This window comes from Stigmatopora argus, chromosome 2 (assembly GCF_051989625.1).
Source record: "Stigmatopora argus isolate UIUO_Sarg chromosome 2, RoL_Sarg_1.0, whole genome shotgun sequence".
Classification (NCBI taxonomy): domain Eukaryota; kingdom Metazoa; phylum Chordata; class Actinopteri; order Syngnathiformes; family Syngnathidae; genus Stigmatopora; species Stigmatopora argus.
In genome coordinates, this window is record NC_135388.1 from 5804340 (window position 1) to 5819923 (window position 15584).

The following is a 15584-nucleotide window of genomic DNA, read 5'->3' on the forward strand; positions in this document are numbered from 1 at the left end:
TTTTGTAGGCATATTCCTCCGGCTGAGTGCCATTTCAATTAGGCAAATCAATAACCTGACATGGCATTAATAGTTTTCTTTTCCATTTGTAATTTGATTCCATGGCACATTTTGACCTTTTACAACTTCTTTCTCAACTTTGGTGGTCATTTGAAGGTGCCAGGCGGTTTGGTTTAATGAGGCAGACAATGAGCAAACATTGTCCATGTGCGTTGCTGCCAGCCAAGCCTTCCCACCACAGTGACGAAGCCTGCTATAGCTTAGCTTAGCTCTCACCTTGTTTTCTCATATTCATATACTACCTCAGAAAGAATGTCCAGTGAAAGCCTGAGGGGGCTTTTGCTGTCGACTAAAAATAAAATAAACAAAAAAACAGACATACAAAATTGATCTACATATTTTAAAACCTAAAAATGTAGGCTTTTCATCATTGAATCTGAGGACACTGATGTATTTGAGTTATGGGATTCATCTTGTGGATCGACAATTTCCAATTTAAAAAAAACGTACGGAAAGATCGGTAATGAAGAAACAGGTGGCAGCAAACGAAGGAGAAAAAAACCCTCTCCCAACTGGATTCAGAAAATCCCAGGCTGACAAACAAACAGAATAATAACCTCCAGCGGCACGAGTCCTCATACCTAGAGAAAAAATGAATTTGCTGAATTTGATAAGGGCCAACGGGGAGCCGTCACTTTTGACAGGTACAACGAAGGAATTTGCCACGGGTTCAAAAACTAATCTAATTTTTTAAACAACACACTTGACTTGTGAAAATCTTCCTATATTGGATTTTATATAGAACGGGAAACGTGGCAGTGGAACAATACACAGCGGTAATTGAAGGATTAGAACTCGACTACGTTTGTGGAATGGCATTAGGCTTTATCTGCAGTCCTTACAACTCAATTGTGTGTAAAATATGTGCAAACAGGTAAATAGCCTCATTTGCTTCCATCTTGAACACGATTATGAAATATTACAGCAAGCTATTCTCGGGAGGAAAAATAAGCACACATATTATCACTAATAAAGTTTAAGCTCCCTGTGGAGCAAACTACTTTTTTTTTTAAAAGCATAAGCGAAAGTTTGTTGACACATTTTAAACTCTCGGGGTATTAATCGCCAGTATGTAATGAATTAATTGAATGTATGATAGTGAGTTCGTTGGTAAATGAGTGAACTCCCACAGGGCCTTGTGTTGAACGGCTGGTAAAACCACTCGGGAAGATTGTCGCTCATTAGTAGTACATGTTGCTGTCTCGGCTTGGCCTTTCTGCTCTACCCCCTAAAGACTGCTGCAGCTGCCAAGTAAAGCCACATAAGTCCAGAAACACAAAAGAATAGCAATGTTTCCTTTTAGATTTTTGGATGAAATGACAAGAACGGTCTTTTGCCTGCGGTTTCTTTGACAATACAACTGTGGTAATTGGTTAAACATAGTGTCTAGTAATTCGGACAACCTCGGTCTCTGCCTAAATTGCGGCTGATACTCTCAAGGTAACATGGTGTGACATTATAGTGTTTCATTTATTGGCGATCGCATGTTGAGGATGTGCGGCTGGTTTGGACTGGATGTGTTTATCGGTGTTCGATTGTTGATGCCTTGATCCATATGGCAAGTGTGTGGCATGTTAAAGAGTATCGGTATTCGATTATTGATGCCTTGGAGCAGATTTCCCTCATAACAGTAAAGTTGGATTGAGAAACAACAACGAATCACTGTTCTGGTTATTTCTCCGTGTTTTAAAGTATGCTGGTTGTTGTAGAGGCCGGTTGAGTTTGTGGTTTGCAATATACACTGTTTAGCGTGTGAGAAAGGAGATAATGTTTGGTAATGTTTATTTACTTTTGAATTGCGAGGGTGAATGTGCGAGTCTCTGGTCATGCACATGGCTATAACATTCAGCACGCTACCTTCGGCCGCATTATCCTGTACAGTGTCTATGACGGTCATAGCAAGGAAGTTATGTTATTGATATTGCATTGTTTGCCCTGTTGAATAGTTGAGAAGGACTTCTCGAAGTTGTAAAAAGAAATGACATAACAAGTTATGACCGTATGTTGAACAGGTATAATTGTACATTATGTTTTCGGTTCTAACGTGTTGCTAAGATATATATATATATATATATATATATATATATATATATATATATATATATATATATATATATATATATATATATATATATATATATATATATATATATATATATATATATATATATATATATATATATATATATATATATATATATATATATATATATATGGGTGTAATTGTATATTATGGGTTTTTGTGTTGATAAAAATAACAGTAAATTTGGATTGAGAAACAACAACGGATCACTTCTGATTATTTCTCCCTGTGTTTTAAGATTAAATGCAGGGTGCAACAATAGTGTTGGAATTTCAGCTACACATCAATTCCTCAAGGGAGCATTCTCTTCAGCAAAAAAAGTTTCAATGTATTGAACAATAGCAATAATAGATGACCCTTCACCCTATTGTTTGCAATTCAAGTTTTGTTCCACTTTTATCTGTTGGTGTGCTATGACATTTTCACAGTTTGACACTAAACTGAAATGCTAACTAATATATCACCATAGTACCTTTCTCCCATTCCATGAAATGTATTGAATAGAAACTAAAAAACAGTTACTGATTATTTCACTCGGTGCTACTCTTTATAAAATACAAAACAATAAATACGTATAATAAATTCTTGCAAGAAAACTCATTAAAATATTTGTTACGTATAGAAATGTGTGTTAGTCTTGCTACCCTTGGACAAAGGACATCCCAAACCTTTACAGCCTGTCACGGTTTGAGATTCCAGAACACCTCGCTATTTGATGCACTACATGCTGCCACCGAAATGCTCTCTGGCTCGGTCTTATCTCTCATTAATCCACAAGTAGTCTATCACACACCTGTATGCTCTTGTTGCTGCCAACGTCGCTGAAGCTCCACGGGGCCTGTCAGCCGCACTGTGACAGCCAACATGACAATGGCGGCAATTTGCTCACCGCCATCCGCCTGTGTGCCTTACCCTTGCCACATTCTGTTTTGAAGATTTGCCACATGCATGTCTCTTTTGCATGACTCAACACGGACCGTCTGTCATTTCAGTTACTGTAGTTTGTGAATAATCTGCAGTTTGCATCTTTTCATGACTTTTATCCATACCCCCTACATTTGAAAAAAATGTACTTTCCTCACATTTGGTCAAAATTGGCTTGTTACTTGCTTTGCCCTCTACAGATGTAAGAAACGGAATCATTTTTATCAGCCAAGTTTGTTAGAAAGGCACATGGGATTTGTCTCTGCTACTTAGAGCCACTCTTGTATTACAGCAAACAAGCCATTACAACAAAAAAAACAGTACAACCTGGCTGCAAGCTACATTCTTGTTCTTCTTTTACTCGGAATGTGATGAAAAATGACAATATTTTGTAAGCAGAAAATGTCTTCATTATTGTAAGTTACTTCAACACATTTTGTCTATAATCAAAATTACATATTTTGCACTTGTTTTTTCATTGGGGAAATCAGTACTTCACTCTTACCAGAGACATGTTTGTGCTTCTACTTATAGCATGGTTAATAGTTCACTTATGAATTTAAAGCGGCAGTGTTTGTGTGTCAAGTTTTTGTTTGTTTGTGTGAGGTTTTTTTTGTTTTGTTTTTTTGTATTTTTTTACATGCGGCACTGACGCGAGCCTCGCATTTGGCAGCAGGAAACCAAATCGTGCCTCATGCATACTATGCGTGACCGGACGTTTGGTCACCCGGACCCAAACAACCAGCGACCAAACGTCCGGCGACCAAACGTCCGGCGACCAAACGTCAGGCGACCAAACGTCCGGCGACCAAACGTCCGGCGACCAAACGTCCGGCGACCAAACGTCCGGCGACCAAACGTCCGGCGACCAAAAGTCAGGCGACCAAAAGTCCGGCGACAAAACAAGGTAAAACAACACGGTCTACGCATCAATCAAAGCCAACAATGGCCCTGAGCAGTTTCACTGAGTGTGAGTGTATAAGAGTTTGTATGTACATAAGTTGTCCCCTTAGGAAGGGACGTCAGTCAGGGTCTTAACAAGTTCTCCAACAAAACACAAAAGTACGGGAAATTTGGAGCTTTTCTTTAGCCTAATAATTAATAGGGCGTTAAGTATGACAAAATAATAATTCACAGTTTGTATTTAGGGAATTTGAGCAACAATTTTAAATGATAATTATCAATAACCTTCCGGGCGACCAAACGTCCGGTGACCAAACGTCCGCGTACCCATGCTATGCGGTTGTTGGTGACGTGGCAGCGACATTATCCAAATTAGTTGCATTTCCCTGTTTCTTGCAAACTAGTTGGATCTTAATGGTCACCTCCTTCCTTATCAATCTGGGAGGAATTCTGATTTGGGGCAGAAAGAGAATAACAGGTGCAGGGATAGAGGCGGAGGATTTTAATTGATAAAGAGTATTAGTGAACTTTTTGGATGGCTGCTTGTTGATAAGCCTGAGGTCTGTTTAGGCATCCATTTGTTGCCACAGACAGTTCATCTGCAGCAGAGCTCAAGCGGCTTAATGGCTCAAGCTAATGTGACGATTGCCAAGGCTGCAGATGAACAACATAAACTGTATCGAAGCCCGTCATAGATTTTTGTAAAAGAAAAAGAAATATATTGGGAAATTTGGGTAAAGCCAATGTAATGAAGAATATGAATAAGGAGGCTTAGCTGGTTGGTTGTTAGAATTTGTTTGTGCAGTTTACATGTATATAAAGCCTCTCCAGGGCAACCGTGCACAAAGTTAAACCCTTCTGTCCCTCCGTTGCTTCTTCACTGTAATGTAAAATGGGGCCACATCAAAAAGAAGTGCGAATTACATCTGGTTTCATGGCTGCCAGGAAGCATCCGTAAATATTTATCGCGGCACATCAGTGAAGTGTGTGAAGAGTGGATGTTTGCCAGAGATTGTGTGTGCGTATGTGTATGAGGATCCCGAGATGCATCATTTCTTATACTTTTGCGGCCTTGTTTGCGAAAGTTGGAAGCGTATAAAATTCATAATTAACTGCTATTTGACGACAGCTTCCGGTTCTATTTACACCGTTCCAAATAAACAGCGTGCAGTGCAATGCATTAGGTGAAAGTCAACAAATATTTTTGGTAACTTCAGAGAATCCACTAAAAGACATTTGCCGCCAGAACTCATTAAAAAAAAAAGAAGAAAAATACGACCACAAGAAAATACATTGCAAAATGCAGCCCAGTCCTACATAGCCTTGACCTTGATTTTTAGTAATAGTTTAAAATTGTTGCCTAGGGTGAAGGTAGACTGATGAATTGCACGTTTGACATGAATATGAATACCTAATATGTTCATAATAGCCAGGCTAAAATATAGAGAAACAGTTAAGGTAAGACTTTATTAATCTGACATTGTTTTGTAGATCAATCACAACTCCTGAAAGTGCATGTCATTTTTATGGACGTACTTGTTAACCCACCCATCTAGTCGCCATCTTAAAAGGCCCCTTTATAAGTGTTTTAAATATTTAATATATGCTCCCTAACAATGGGTAAAATGAACCCATAATTCACGGCTTTCACAAGCCCCTTCTCCATCAGTCCTGTGTTTTGGATGAAGGCGCTCACCTTCCATGCCTTTTAGATTAAGTAGTCAATGCATGCACTGTCATCTATATTTAAAAAATATTATACACCTCATTTTCATGAGTTTAGAAGAAAATATTCCACAAGTGAGAGAATGTGTTGGGATCAGAAACAAAATGCAAAATTATATATATAATTATATTACATCAATGAGGTTTTAGGTCACATTAATGTTGGGAAAAGTTTTGAGATGATTTATCTTGGGCTCATTTTTTTCACACAGAATCTTAACATTTAACTTGGTTCACGTTTTAAATATCTAATGAACACGACCTGAAAAGCGGGTCTCCAAAAATTGCTTTGCTCACAGTTGCCCCCTCCGAAAAAAAAAACCCTCCAATGTGAAGCCCAAAATTATACACTCATTTACATTTTCAAGAGCAGGATAACTGCGGCATTTATCTTATAGCAGAGGCTTCATTGCCTGCATGTAAAAACAGTCCTATCTCCTTGTGATAAGGGAATATTTGCGCATACTTTTGAGTGAGTTTTCACTTGCCTGCACCACACATTATTCCAAATTAGCACTTATTAGATCAAAAATCTCTTGCAATGAGCAGGTAGGAGAAAATACTAACAGTTAAGCAGCACATTTACGTATTTTAAGGTTGGATCGACGTTACTTTGTATTCGTGATTCTATTAGTGTGATATGTTTTTGTAAATGGAAGCCGTTCAAGTTTGAGGCGGTACATTCTTAATATTTTAGTGTTTTAATTTTTTTGATGGCATAGGCTTCTGTTTTGCTCTTTGCCCAAGAAAACATATTTTCTATTTTCTTTTGATGTCTCATATGCAAACATCTAATATGTTTTGCAAATCTGTCAAATTACATTTTATGGATCTAATTTCTACCAAAAGGTCGTCTTAAATTTTCCTCCGATCAAAGCCTCATCCATGTCATTTGCATGAATTATGTAAGAAGTATTTCACATTAGCCTCCGCGTCGTTCTTTGACCGCCAATTGAACCGCTACTCGTAAATAACATCCCATATAAGACATAGGCGGCACAATGTCTCCGGGGAACACGTTTAAGGATGTCTGGCGTGTGCACAGTCATCGTATCTTGTGTAATATTCAAATGGAATGACGATCAGTTTGCTGAGAAGCTACTTTGAATAGACGCAGAAAAGAAACGGTGCAAACAAAAAAAAAAAGAAAAGAACGGCGCCATGCACTGTAAGGAAGCCAGTGCTGACTGTTGGGATCTTTTGTCTGCGATAACAGTAAAAATGCCTGCGGTATCTTGATAGATTGTATATTTTAGGTCCCTCCATAGACATTCTACATCAGTTTTTGTTGAGAATATTTGCCTATAATAAAACATAGTGTAAACTGTAGAATCCTTTATAAATTTACCTTTGTGAGGTTACATTACACAATTTTCACCAAGCTTGTTTGACAGCCTTCAAACGTTCAATAAATGTTGACCATCACCGAAGAGATTAGTGTGGATGACGCTGTTTTATTAAGGATGGACAACACAAGAAGACTCTTGACTCTTTTTGATAGAAAGTATGTTTAACAGATTTTTCGGACTTAAAAAAAATACTACTTTTCAAGCTGGGTCCCAATATATTTGGATTTTGAAACTAATCATTGAATTAAGATATTATGTTAAATATTTTAGAATCTCACTTGTAGATAATATGATTTATATTCCTCTTTAAACTAAGGTATTCTTTGATGTATGTTGTGACCTGAACACTGTGGTTAATGTCTTTAATTGTTAAATACATGTTTGTAGAGCTACAGAGATATAGATATCTTTTAAATATACATGCTAAACTTTATGTATTTTTTTCCCAACCTTTTAAGTTTGTGCTTTAACCAATCATGTTTGACAGACTTTGAACTTTCAAAAACGTTTTCCCCCAAAGTCGAGATGAGCATCGAAGTTGCATTGGCCCCAATTTTACAGGAGTACGAAACACAATTTTTATGTAAAGGGCATTTAAAGACCTAATGACTTCAATTATATACTTCTCTGGTGAGCTAAAATTCAAAATTCATAGCGTCTGATCCCCTTAGCCCTCTTTTTCTTCAAACAGTTTATTTGACCTTTCTCTAAACACATAGCTTGTTTTCCCCCCCCTGTTTTCATGTTTCTTTTTGTGTTTGAATTTGTCAATCAAAGCTGACCTGGAAGTGTCACAAAACTCCTGATTTACACTTAATTTTGTGCTCCTGTCCTCTCTGCTGTACTGGGTTACTTTTATGTCTGATTGATGCCACCGCTGCCTGCCAAAAGCTATTTTATACCAAGACTGGACAGGAATGGCCATCCGCCAAGGGGACCGACCCGTCTCTGGTTCTCGATTTGTCGTCTTTCACAATTGATGTGAACACATAGGACAATTTTCTCCTAAGACTCTCTAAATGGAAACTGAGGCTTGCTTCTGATTTTTCTAAAAAAGGCCCTAAAAACAAGTGTGTTTAATGCATTAAAATTTTGTGTTGATGAGAGTCCTTTCAAATGTCCACCTTGATTTAGTTGACATTATTTTAAATATTGTCATACTTGGCTGACTTTAAAGTCAGAATCTTGACCACTTTTCTTCTGTGGTCCTATTCCTCTTCTGTATATTTGTACATTTAGTCTTTTCCATATTTTTCAGAACTCCCAGCTCTGATTATGAGATGACTTTGGAAAAAAACATTTCAGTGTTCTCGTTTGGAATGCTAAACCCAACCAGAATTGCAATCCAATCACATTAGTGTGGCTTGCTAGAAAAAGCCACGCAGAGCCAAAGGTGTTGCAACCCTGAACTTATTAGCCGTGATATTGATGGAAATTCTGTTAGCATTTGTTTTGTTGGGAGAATGTTACTTACAGGCATGGTCTGTCCACCGTGCAAGCTGTTGATGGCAGCCTGTGCTTCTGCGTGGCTGGAAAATTTGACAAAGGCACAGCCTGCAAACATACACATAAGACAACACAACATCAGGCAGATGGCCTTGGATTTGTCAATTTCAAACAAAAAAAACGGTTATTTTCTTGTAGTGATCTGATCTATAAATATATTCTGGTCACTTGTTTGTTGAGATCGTCGCTAAAGGCATTAGCGGCGTGGAACATCCCGTCCCTCGCCCCGGCTGCGCTAATTCCAAAGACTTGTTTGTGAATATTAATCTGTTTAATATTTACACTTTGTGATTTGTGTGCAGTCACTCATAAAGGAGATTAGCACGACAATAGCGCGGTCTTATAATCGGCCTATCTGACGGAATCGTTGCTCGCTTCGAATTTAAGACTTCGGTGGTGGCGGAGCGAGCAATCTGGAGGAGGGGGGATCTATCTGGTTTTTTTTGCCTCGAAGGACGTTGAAATCATCTTAAATCTGTTGTGTGGTTAAGGCTCAGGAAGGAAGAGTCAACATAAGAAGTTGGCCAGAACACAAGAGAAATAAGCTTCGGCAGCAGCGTCGTGGAGCTTTGCTGGATTACCGTTTCAAACCAAAAGTGATTCAAGTGGATAATATTAATGCATGTTAGAAGTTATTTGGTATGCTAGCCAAATGAACGAGTGTTACCTCAAAGTTTTTGTTGACTTTTAATCCCTTACAATCCCCATTAAGATCAATTGTGTTAAATTTTTTTATCAAGGGCTGTTTGTACTCGTACTAAGCAGGCGGCAACCTTTAAATGAGGAAACCAATTTCTCCTTATGTCAGGTAGAGGACGAGCAGTGCAATTTAAATGTGGCAGTGTTCAAAGGCAATATGTAGACGCCTGCTGATTGGTGGGAATAAGTCGTCTGTGTTTACGAATATAATCGCCTCCAACCCCTCTCTTTCTGAAACAAATGTGTGCTTGTCCACCAATACATAGATGTATATAGCCTCGACCACATGTGTCAAAGGGGCGGCCCGGGGGCCAAATCTTACCCGCCGCATCATTTTTTGTGGCCCGGGAAAGTAAATCATGAGTGCCAACTTTCTGTTTTAGGATCAAATTAAAATGAAGAGTATAGACGTATATGAAATTTCCTAATTTTCCCCATTTTAAATCAATAATTGTAATTTTTTAAATCAATTTTTTTCTGTTTATAGTTCAAAAATCATTTTGTAAAATTTAAAAACATATTTAAAAAAAAGCTAAAATATACATTGTTTTAAATCTATAAAAACTGAATATTCAGGGATTTTAATCCAGTTCTTTTAATCCATTTATAAAAAAAATATCTAAATATTATATCTAAAATAGTCCGGCCCACGTGAAATCAAGTTGACGTTAAAGGGTCTGACACCCTTGGCCTAGACCTATTATTAAAAAAAATACATAAGAAAGAAAAAAAATATTTTCATTAAAAACCTCAAGTTTAAAACTTTTGTTGCATGCAGACGTCTATAAATATATATGCCCGTACTAAGATACAGCGACACCAATGTACTAATACAACATTTGGTGCTGTATAAGGGAAGTGAATGGTAGCTCATTTGAAAACGGCATTGAATTAATCAGATTTACCATCATTGAGTACTCTGTTCTATCCTATTTTTATCCTTGGCCTCAGGTCGCTCATGTTTTAACTTTAGAAGGCGATCTAATTAACAACCTTGCGGATTTATTCGGCTGCTTTTCATTAATCGAGCAACAGGAATGTTCACGGAACCAGGCACACTCTTCCTGAGACAAGCACCTCAGAGATGTAGGGAAAATGGATTTGAAATTCATTCACATTTTTAATCAGCAGTGATTTTAAGATGGCCCTGGCAGTGCCCTTCAACATAAATATTTTGCCCAACATTATATAAGCTTATACCATAGAAGGTGTTGCAAAACGCATGGATGGAAATATGTAATCGATCACAATATTCAAGGTAGGCCAGTGTGCCTTAAATATTGTGTTAAACTTTGAATTTTTATATTTACACTGTAGATAACTTTTTTCAAAGCCAAAGTTTCCAAACCTTTGGACAGTTGCACTGTTTTCCCAATCAATAGAAGGCAAAATCTACTTTTGTCTGAGCTTTTTCTTTTCTTGTGAAGTGTAGGGTAACAGGGCATATGTGTTTTGTTGTGTCAAGTGCCCTGAAAAGGTCTACAGATGAGAATCGCAAACGTCAAAGGACACTTATTTTTCTTTATATCACCTGAACAATACTCTGGGGACTTTGCGGTGCAAAGGGGTTCAGTCGTCTGACTGAAATACGTCGGTGGCTTCAAGTCCATATTTGAAAGAACAAACAGAATTGACCCTTTGTTGGAAAAATGATGAGGTTCAGTGTGTTCTTTTTAGAATCCTTTGATTTTGTGTGATAGCCTTCAACAAGGGGTTGGCTGGACCACAATGCCAGTGAGAATTTGGTTCAGATGGCCAGACAGAATAGTTTTCTGCTTGGCCATCCAAAAATCAATATACTGCAGTTTTGTATTGATGTCAGAATACGTCATCGTTGATCACTATCGCTTGTCATCGTTGAAGCAGTAGCTCGGTCATAATAGTGGTTTTTGTCTTCGAAAGATTTATAAATCCTGCAATTGGTCAGATACATTTAAGCCGTTGTATGTACCAATTGGCACGATTCAAAAATTCCACCATAGTACTAATAAAAAGTTCCCCCTCATGTTTTCATGCTGCATTGTCATGTTAAACAGCCACTAGCTTTGACTTTTTTTTCGTGCAGCCAAGGAAGAAAGGGCAACTTGATTCCAAAACTTCTCCAATTAAATGCGAGTGCCACAACCTCATGAATTATAGCATGCGTCTTGACTTTTTTTTTTCTTCCTGAATTTGACGTCTCTGAATGAATTGGGCGAAAGTGGTGAGGAGAAAGATTGTATTGCTTTCAAGTGAGGGGATCTTGCCGCTGCCTTTTGAATTCCCCGGGTAGTAATATGTATGCATGAATTCCATCCGCCTGGATGGATGACATTTATAACACAACTTAATTATCGAGCTAAAAGCCATTTCTCTATTATTCCTGACAACTAGGAGCTCCATTCAATTCTGGCAGCAAACGCTGAAAGTAGTTTGCAGAAGTGGTGTGGAGGGTGTGAAACTTCTTGGCCTTTCTATTGGGTGATGAAGGGGGTGCTGAAAGAAATTTACATCAACATGGCACTCGGGCCTGCATCATCGAGCAGATAGCACAGTCAATTTCAAGGTCAGACTCATTTGAATTACACGAGGCTCATCCGGTTGTTGTTGCTGGGTAAAATAAGTTGCATTTATAATAACTTCTTGGCACTGTTGCACAGAGTAACATAATGGAACAGAACTATTTTTCTATTGTATTCGTTTCTGAGAAGCCAGTCAAACTCATTGTTTTAAATATAAAATTACTTCTTGTAAGAAATACTATTTATGAATGCCATCTAAGCTCCTTTTTTGTCTGAGAATTGGCAAAAATAGCATCAAGAGTTTAAGCGATTTTCTCTGAACAATAATTATGTGTATATGTATGTACTATATCTAGGTGTATATACATTATAACCAGATATTTTCACCACTATTGATTTCAATACAAGTTTCATTAAAAATTGGGTTCAGCTTTTATGCTGATCCCAGGTTTAGACCCAAAACCCACTGATGGAGATCATCCTTTTGCCGTTCACTATGAAATCTCACAGGATTTCCATACATCTCATGCAAGTTTTTGTCCAACTTTAGTTTTCGCTGAACTCATGTATGACTTGAGGGCATTCAGCATTTGGAGGTTCCACTGTACTGCTGATATTCCTTTAATTTGTCGCAGTGAAACTTGATGGCAGGAGTGAAGAACAAGTGAAAGAGAGGTAACGAGTGAGAGACGAATGCCACTAGAGGAAACATATGGCGCACAAAGAGAGAGAGAGAGTGGAGTGAAAAAGAGCAAAAGTATAGCTCCTGTCGAACACGGCAGCACTGGCCCGTTTTCATTTTATGTGCTGTCAATCAGCCCGAGGCATCTGAACAGACAGGCAGGAAGAAAGGGAAGGAGGGGGCATGAAGAAAATGGAAGCAAGCAGTTGGGGAGGTGTGGGGGTTATGGACAATGTTAGTGTGCACAAAGAAAAAGAGCAGGGATTAACTGTGATAGTAAGTAAGCAATTTGAGTTCTGAAATTACCTGTTGTTCAATACAATCAAGGCTTTCTTATTGATTTAATCTGTCTAGAAATGCATCCATCGGATTGAACTGGGGTGACCAAACAAAAGCTTCAAGGGCCAAGTTAGAATCCTTCCACTTTTATTTGGTGAACAGAGGGTTGAATTTGGGGGGTAAAAAAGTTCAGATTTTTTAAATGCCTTCCTTTACATTTAAGTATTAAGTTAGGGGTGCTCATTACGTCGGTCACCAAGGTACTACTGGTAGATGGCCTGACAGTAATTTTTTTATCCAGTCTGCTGGTGTCCTTCGGGGCTGAACAATGTCTCGTTTGTACTGCGACATCAGAATGTGCCCACCACAATATTCATACTTTGTTTGAACATGCATATCTACTTAATTAACAACCGTAAAAAAGTCTCATCCGAATCTAAGTGTGGTCCCAACCACCTCGGCTATTACTATTTACGACTTGTCACAGCTGCTTATTAAGGCTTCCCTTTGATGTTGAAAACCTTCATTTCGGCGGCGCACTTTGTTGTAAATCACGTGTCTGAGTTGCCCTCCCAGCGACCTCAGTGCTGACAACTTCTCATGTACTAAACTGTTCTTCATAAAAACAGCTCCTTCAATATATATATTCCGATCTTTAACCCAACAATGAGTATGTATGTAGTGAAATTCATAGTCTGACTAAAATTTAGCAATATCTACCTCCCTGATATAATAATACATGAAGATAGTTCCTGCTGCATTGGGAGTGACTGCAGCTAAACTTCATACCTGGCCACCTTATTTACAGGAAGACATAATGATCATCTGGGGGACGATAATAGTGATCCAGGGAACAAACATACCGCATTTCATAAAACAGTATGGGGTGGAGTAAAGTGAGGTGGTCCCCAAGAAGTAAGATATGAGTGTAAATGGAGTACTTGGGGAAAGAAAGAATATTTTTAGAGTCCGAGCTGCCGTAAGAATGAACGATTGGACGTGGCTGAAGAGAGGCAATGGTCCAACAAAAGGAATGGCGAAAAGGACTGCGCATGTTTGTATGTGCGTGTGCTCTGACCCTTACTGGCCCCATCAGGACCCCGCAGGACGGTGCACTCCTCGATCTGGCCGAAGGTCTCGAAAAGCCGCCGGACGTCATCCTCACTCTGTTGCTTACCCAGCATCCCCACAAACAGCTTCCTGTCTTCTGGATCGGAAGAGAGGGAAAACAATAGCTAATGGTAGCATTCAACTGAGCCAAGAGGGGCTTGTGCAACTCAATTCCGCCAGACCCCCAAAAGGGTTTTTAGCACAAATCAGTCATGCAAAGCCAATAGTGAGCCAGACTGGCATACTTCTAAGATAACTGTGGGTGATGCTACCAGCATCATGTCTGGATCGCTGTGCAGTACAAGGGGTCAGGTTCATGTAATGCACTCATTCAACAATATTTGTAAAAAGAAATACAAATGTTGCATTCTCATAACTTTTCAGCTTTCCTGTTCTTGATCAGCGTTGCCTAGACCTGTGCTACTTGTGTATGTGTCATCGTTTCTATGCTGCTTTCTAGTCTTTTGTCCTGTTCTTGCCTTATTGTACAACCAGGGTGTTGCACCAGATTTTATTATTTTATACACCCACCCACACACACAAAGTTATACTTCAAAATTATATTAGAAAGTTGGAATGCTTAATTTTTTTCCTGTCGCTCCTCCTGGTACAGACATGGCATTAATCTTATGTTACATCTTTTACATTATTCATCTTCAAGTCAGCCGTGCGTGGTGTGAAATAAAATTGTTACAAGCAAGTGCTTGTCATTTGCAGAGAGAGAAAGTGGCAGCAAGAAGAAGAGAACTTTATTGGCAATGACACTGTTGCTCTTACACGTGAGTCATTTGACTCGTATGGGGAGTCGAGGTGTGTTTGGTGAAGGCAGGCATCACCTGGCCCTCAACAGATGCGATGCCTCCTGTACTAGCCAGGTCCCATTAGAAGGATATAGTCTAAAAATAAAGTGCCATCCTCTTTTGCTGTGGGGAAATCAGATCCTGTTCCATCTCTGTAAGGTTCAAATGAGACATGTGCACACTACCCGCTTGGCCACACAAATGAACACCTGCATAATCAGTTGGTTTTGGTGGCTGAGCCATACTGCTGCTTTTAAGTGCCTCTGTTGAAATCATGCTGTCTGTTTATCGCCCCACTCTATCCTAGACATGATGCCCTGTGGTGTCCACTGCAATGATTAAGTATCCCTATTAAAAAAAATAGTAATCGTCCAAATGTACTCTTTGGATTTGTTTTTTTTCATTGGATTTTAAGGAGATACAACGCATTGCTAGATGTGTTTGATTGAATTACACAAATTGTGAGATGTTAATATTTGAAGAGGGATTAATTATTGTTAATCCATATTCATTTGGATTTTCGTTTTGATACAGAGGTTTTCTTTCACAAGAGAAATATATTTAGCATAATTTCACACATGATGTTTTGCTATACAAGGGGTGTCCAAACTATTCCACACAAGGCCACAGGATGTCCAGCAGTGAGGATTGGATTGGATTGGATAACTTTATTTATCCCGTATTCGGGAAATTTCATTGTGACAGTAGCAGAGGGTGATTAGACAGAACAACAAAGCAAAAGCACAAAGTACAAAGCAAATCAAAGTAAATGGGATCATTAAGAATCACCAAATCAAATCATTAAGACAGAAAAGCAGCAAAAACACAAAACGAGCAAGAGTGGACGGAGCTACCGCCGCCGGCTGCCACTTGAACGGCGCCATCTTGGTTGCAGTAGCACTTTTAAGACACCAGATTGGTGGAAATGTATCCTCTTCATTGGTTTGAATGAAAACCTACACC

The 15584-nt window shown here is 38.7% G+C and overlaps 1 protein-coding gene and 1 long non-coding RNA gene across 12 annotated transcripts in view; one reads left to right on the plus strand and one right to left on the minus strand.

Moving 5' to 3' along the window:
* The window catches only part of LOC144070657 (uncharacterized), a 196255-nt gene that overhangs the window by 77846 nt on the left and 102825 nt on the right, over positions 1-15584 (plus strand). The window lies entirely within an intron of this gene.
* The window catches only part of celf6 (CUGBP Elav-like family member 6), a 128522-nt gene that overhangs the window by 21543 nt on the left and 91395 nt on the right, over positions 1-15584 (minus strand). For 6 of the 11 annotated variants that reach the window (XM_077595053.1, XM_077595050.1, XM_077595049.1 and 3 more), the window contains exons 4-5: positions 13790-13918; positions 8519-8598 (exon numbers count right to left, since the gene is read on the minus strand). In XM_077595053.1, coding sequence (XP_077451179.1) covers positions 8519-8598; positions 13790-13918 — 209 coding nt within the window. The remainder of the gene's footprint in view (positions 1-8518; positions 8599-13789; positions 13919-15584) is intronic. The other 5 variants (XM_077595052.1, XM_077595051.1, XM_077595046.1 and 2 more) reach the window with 3 other exon arrangements.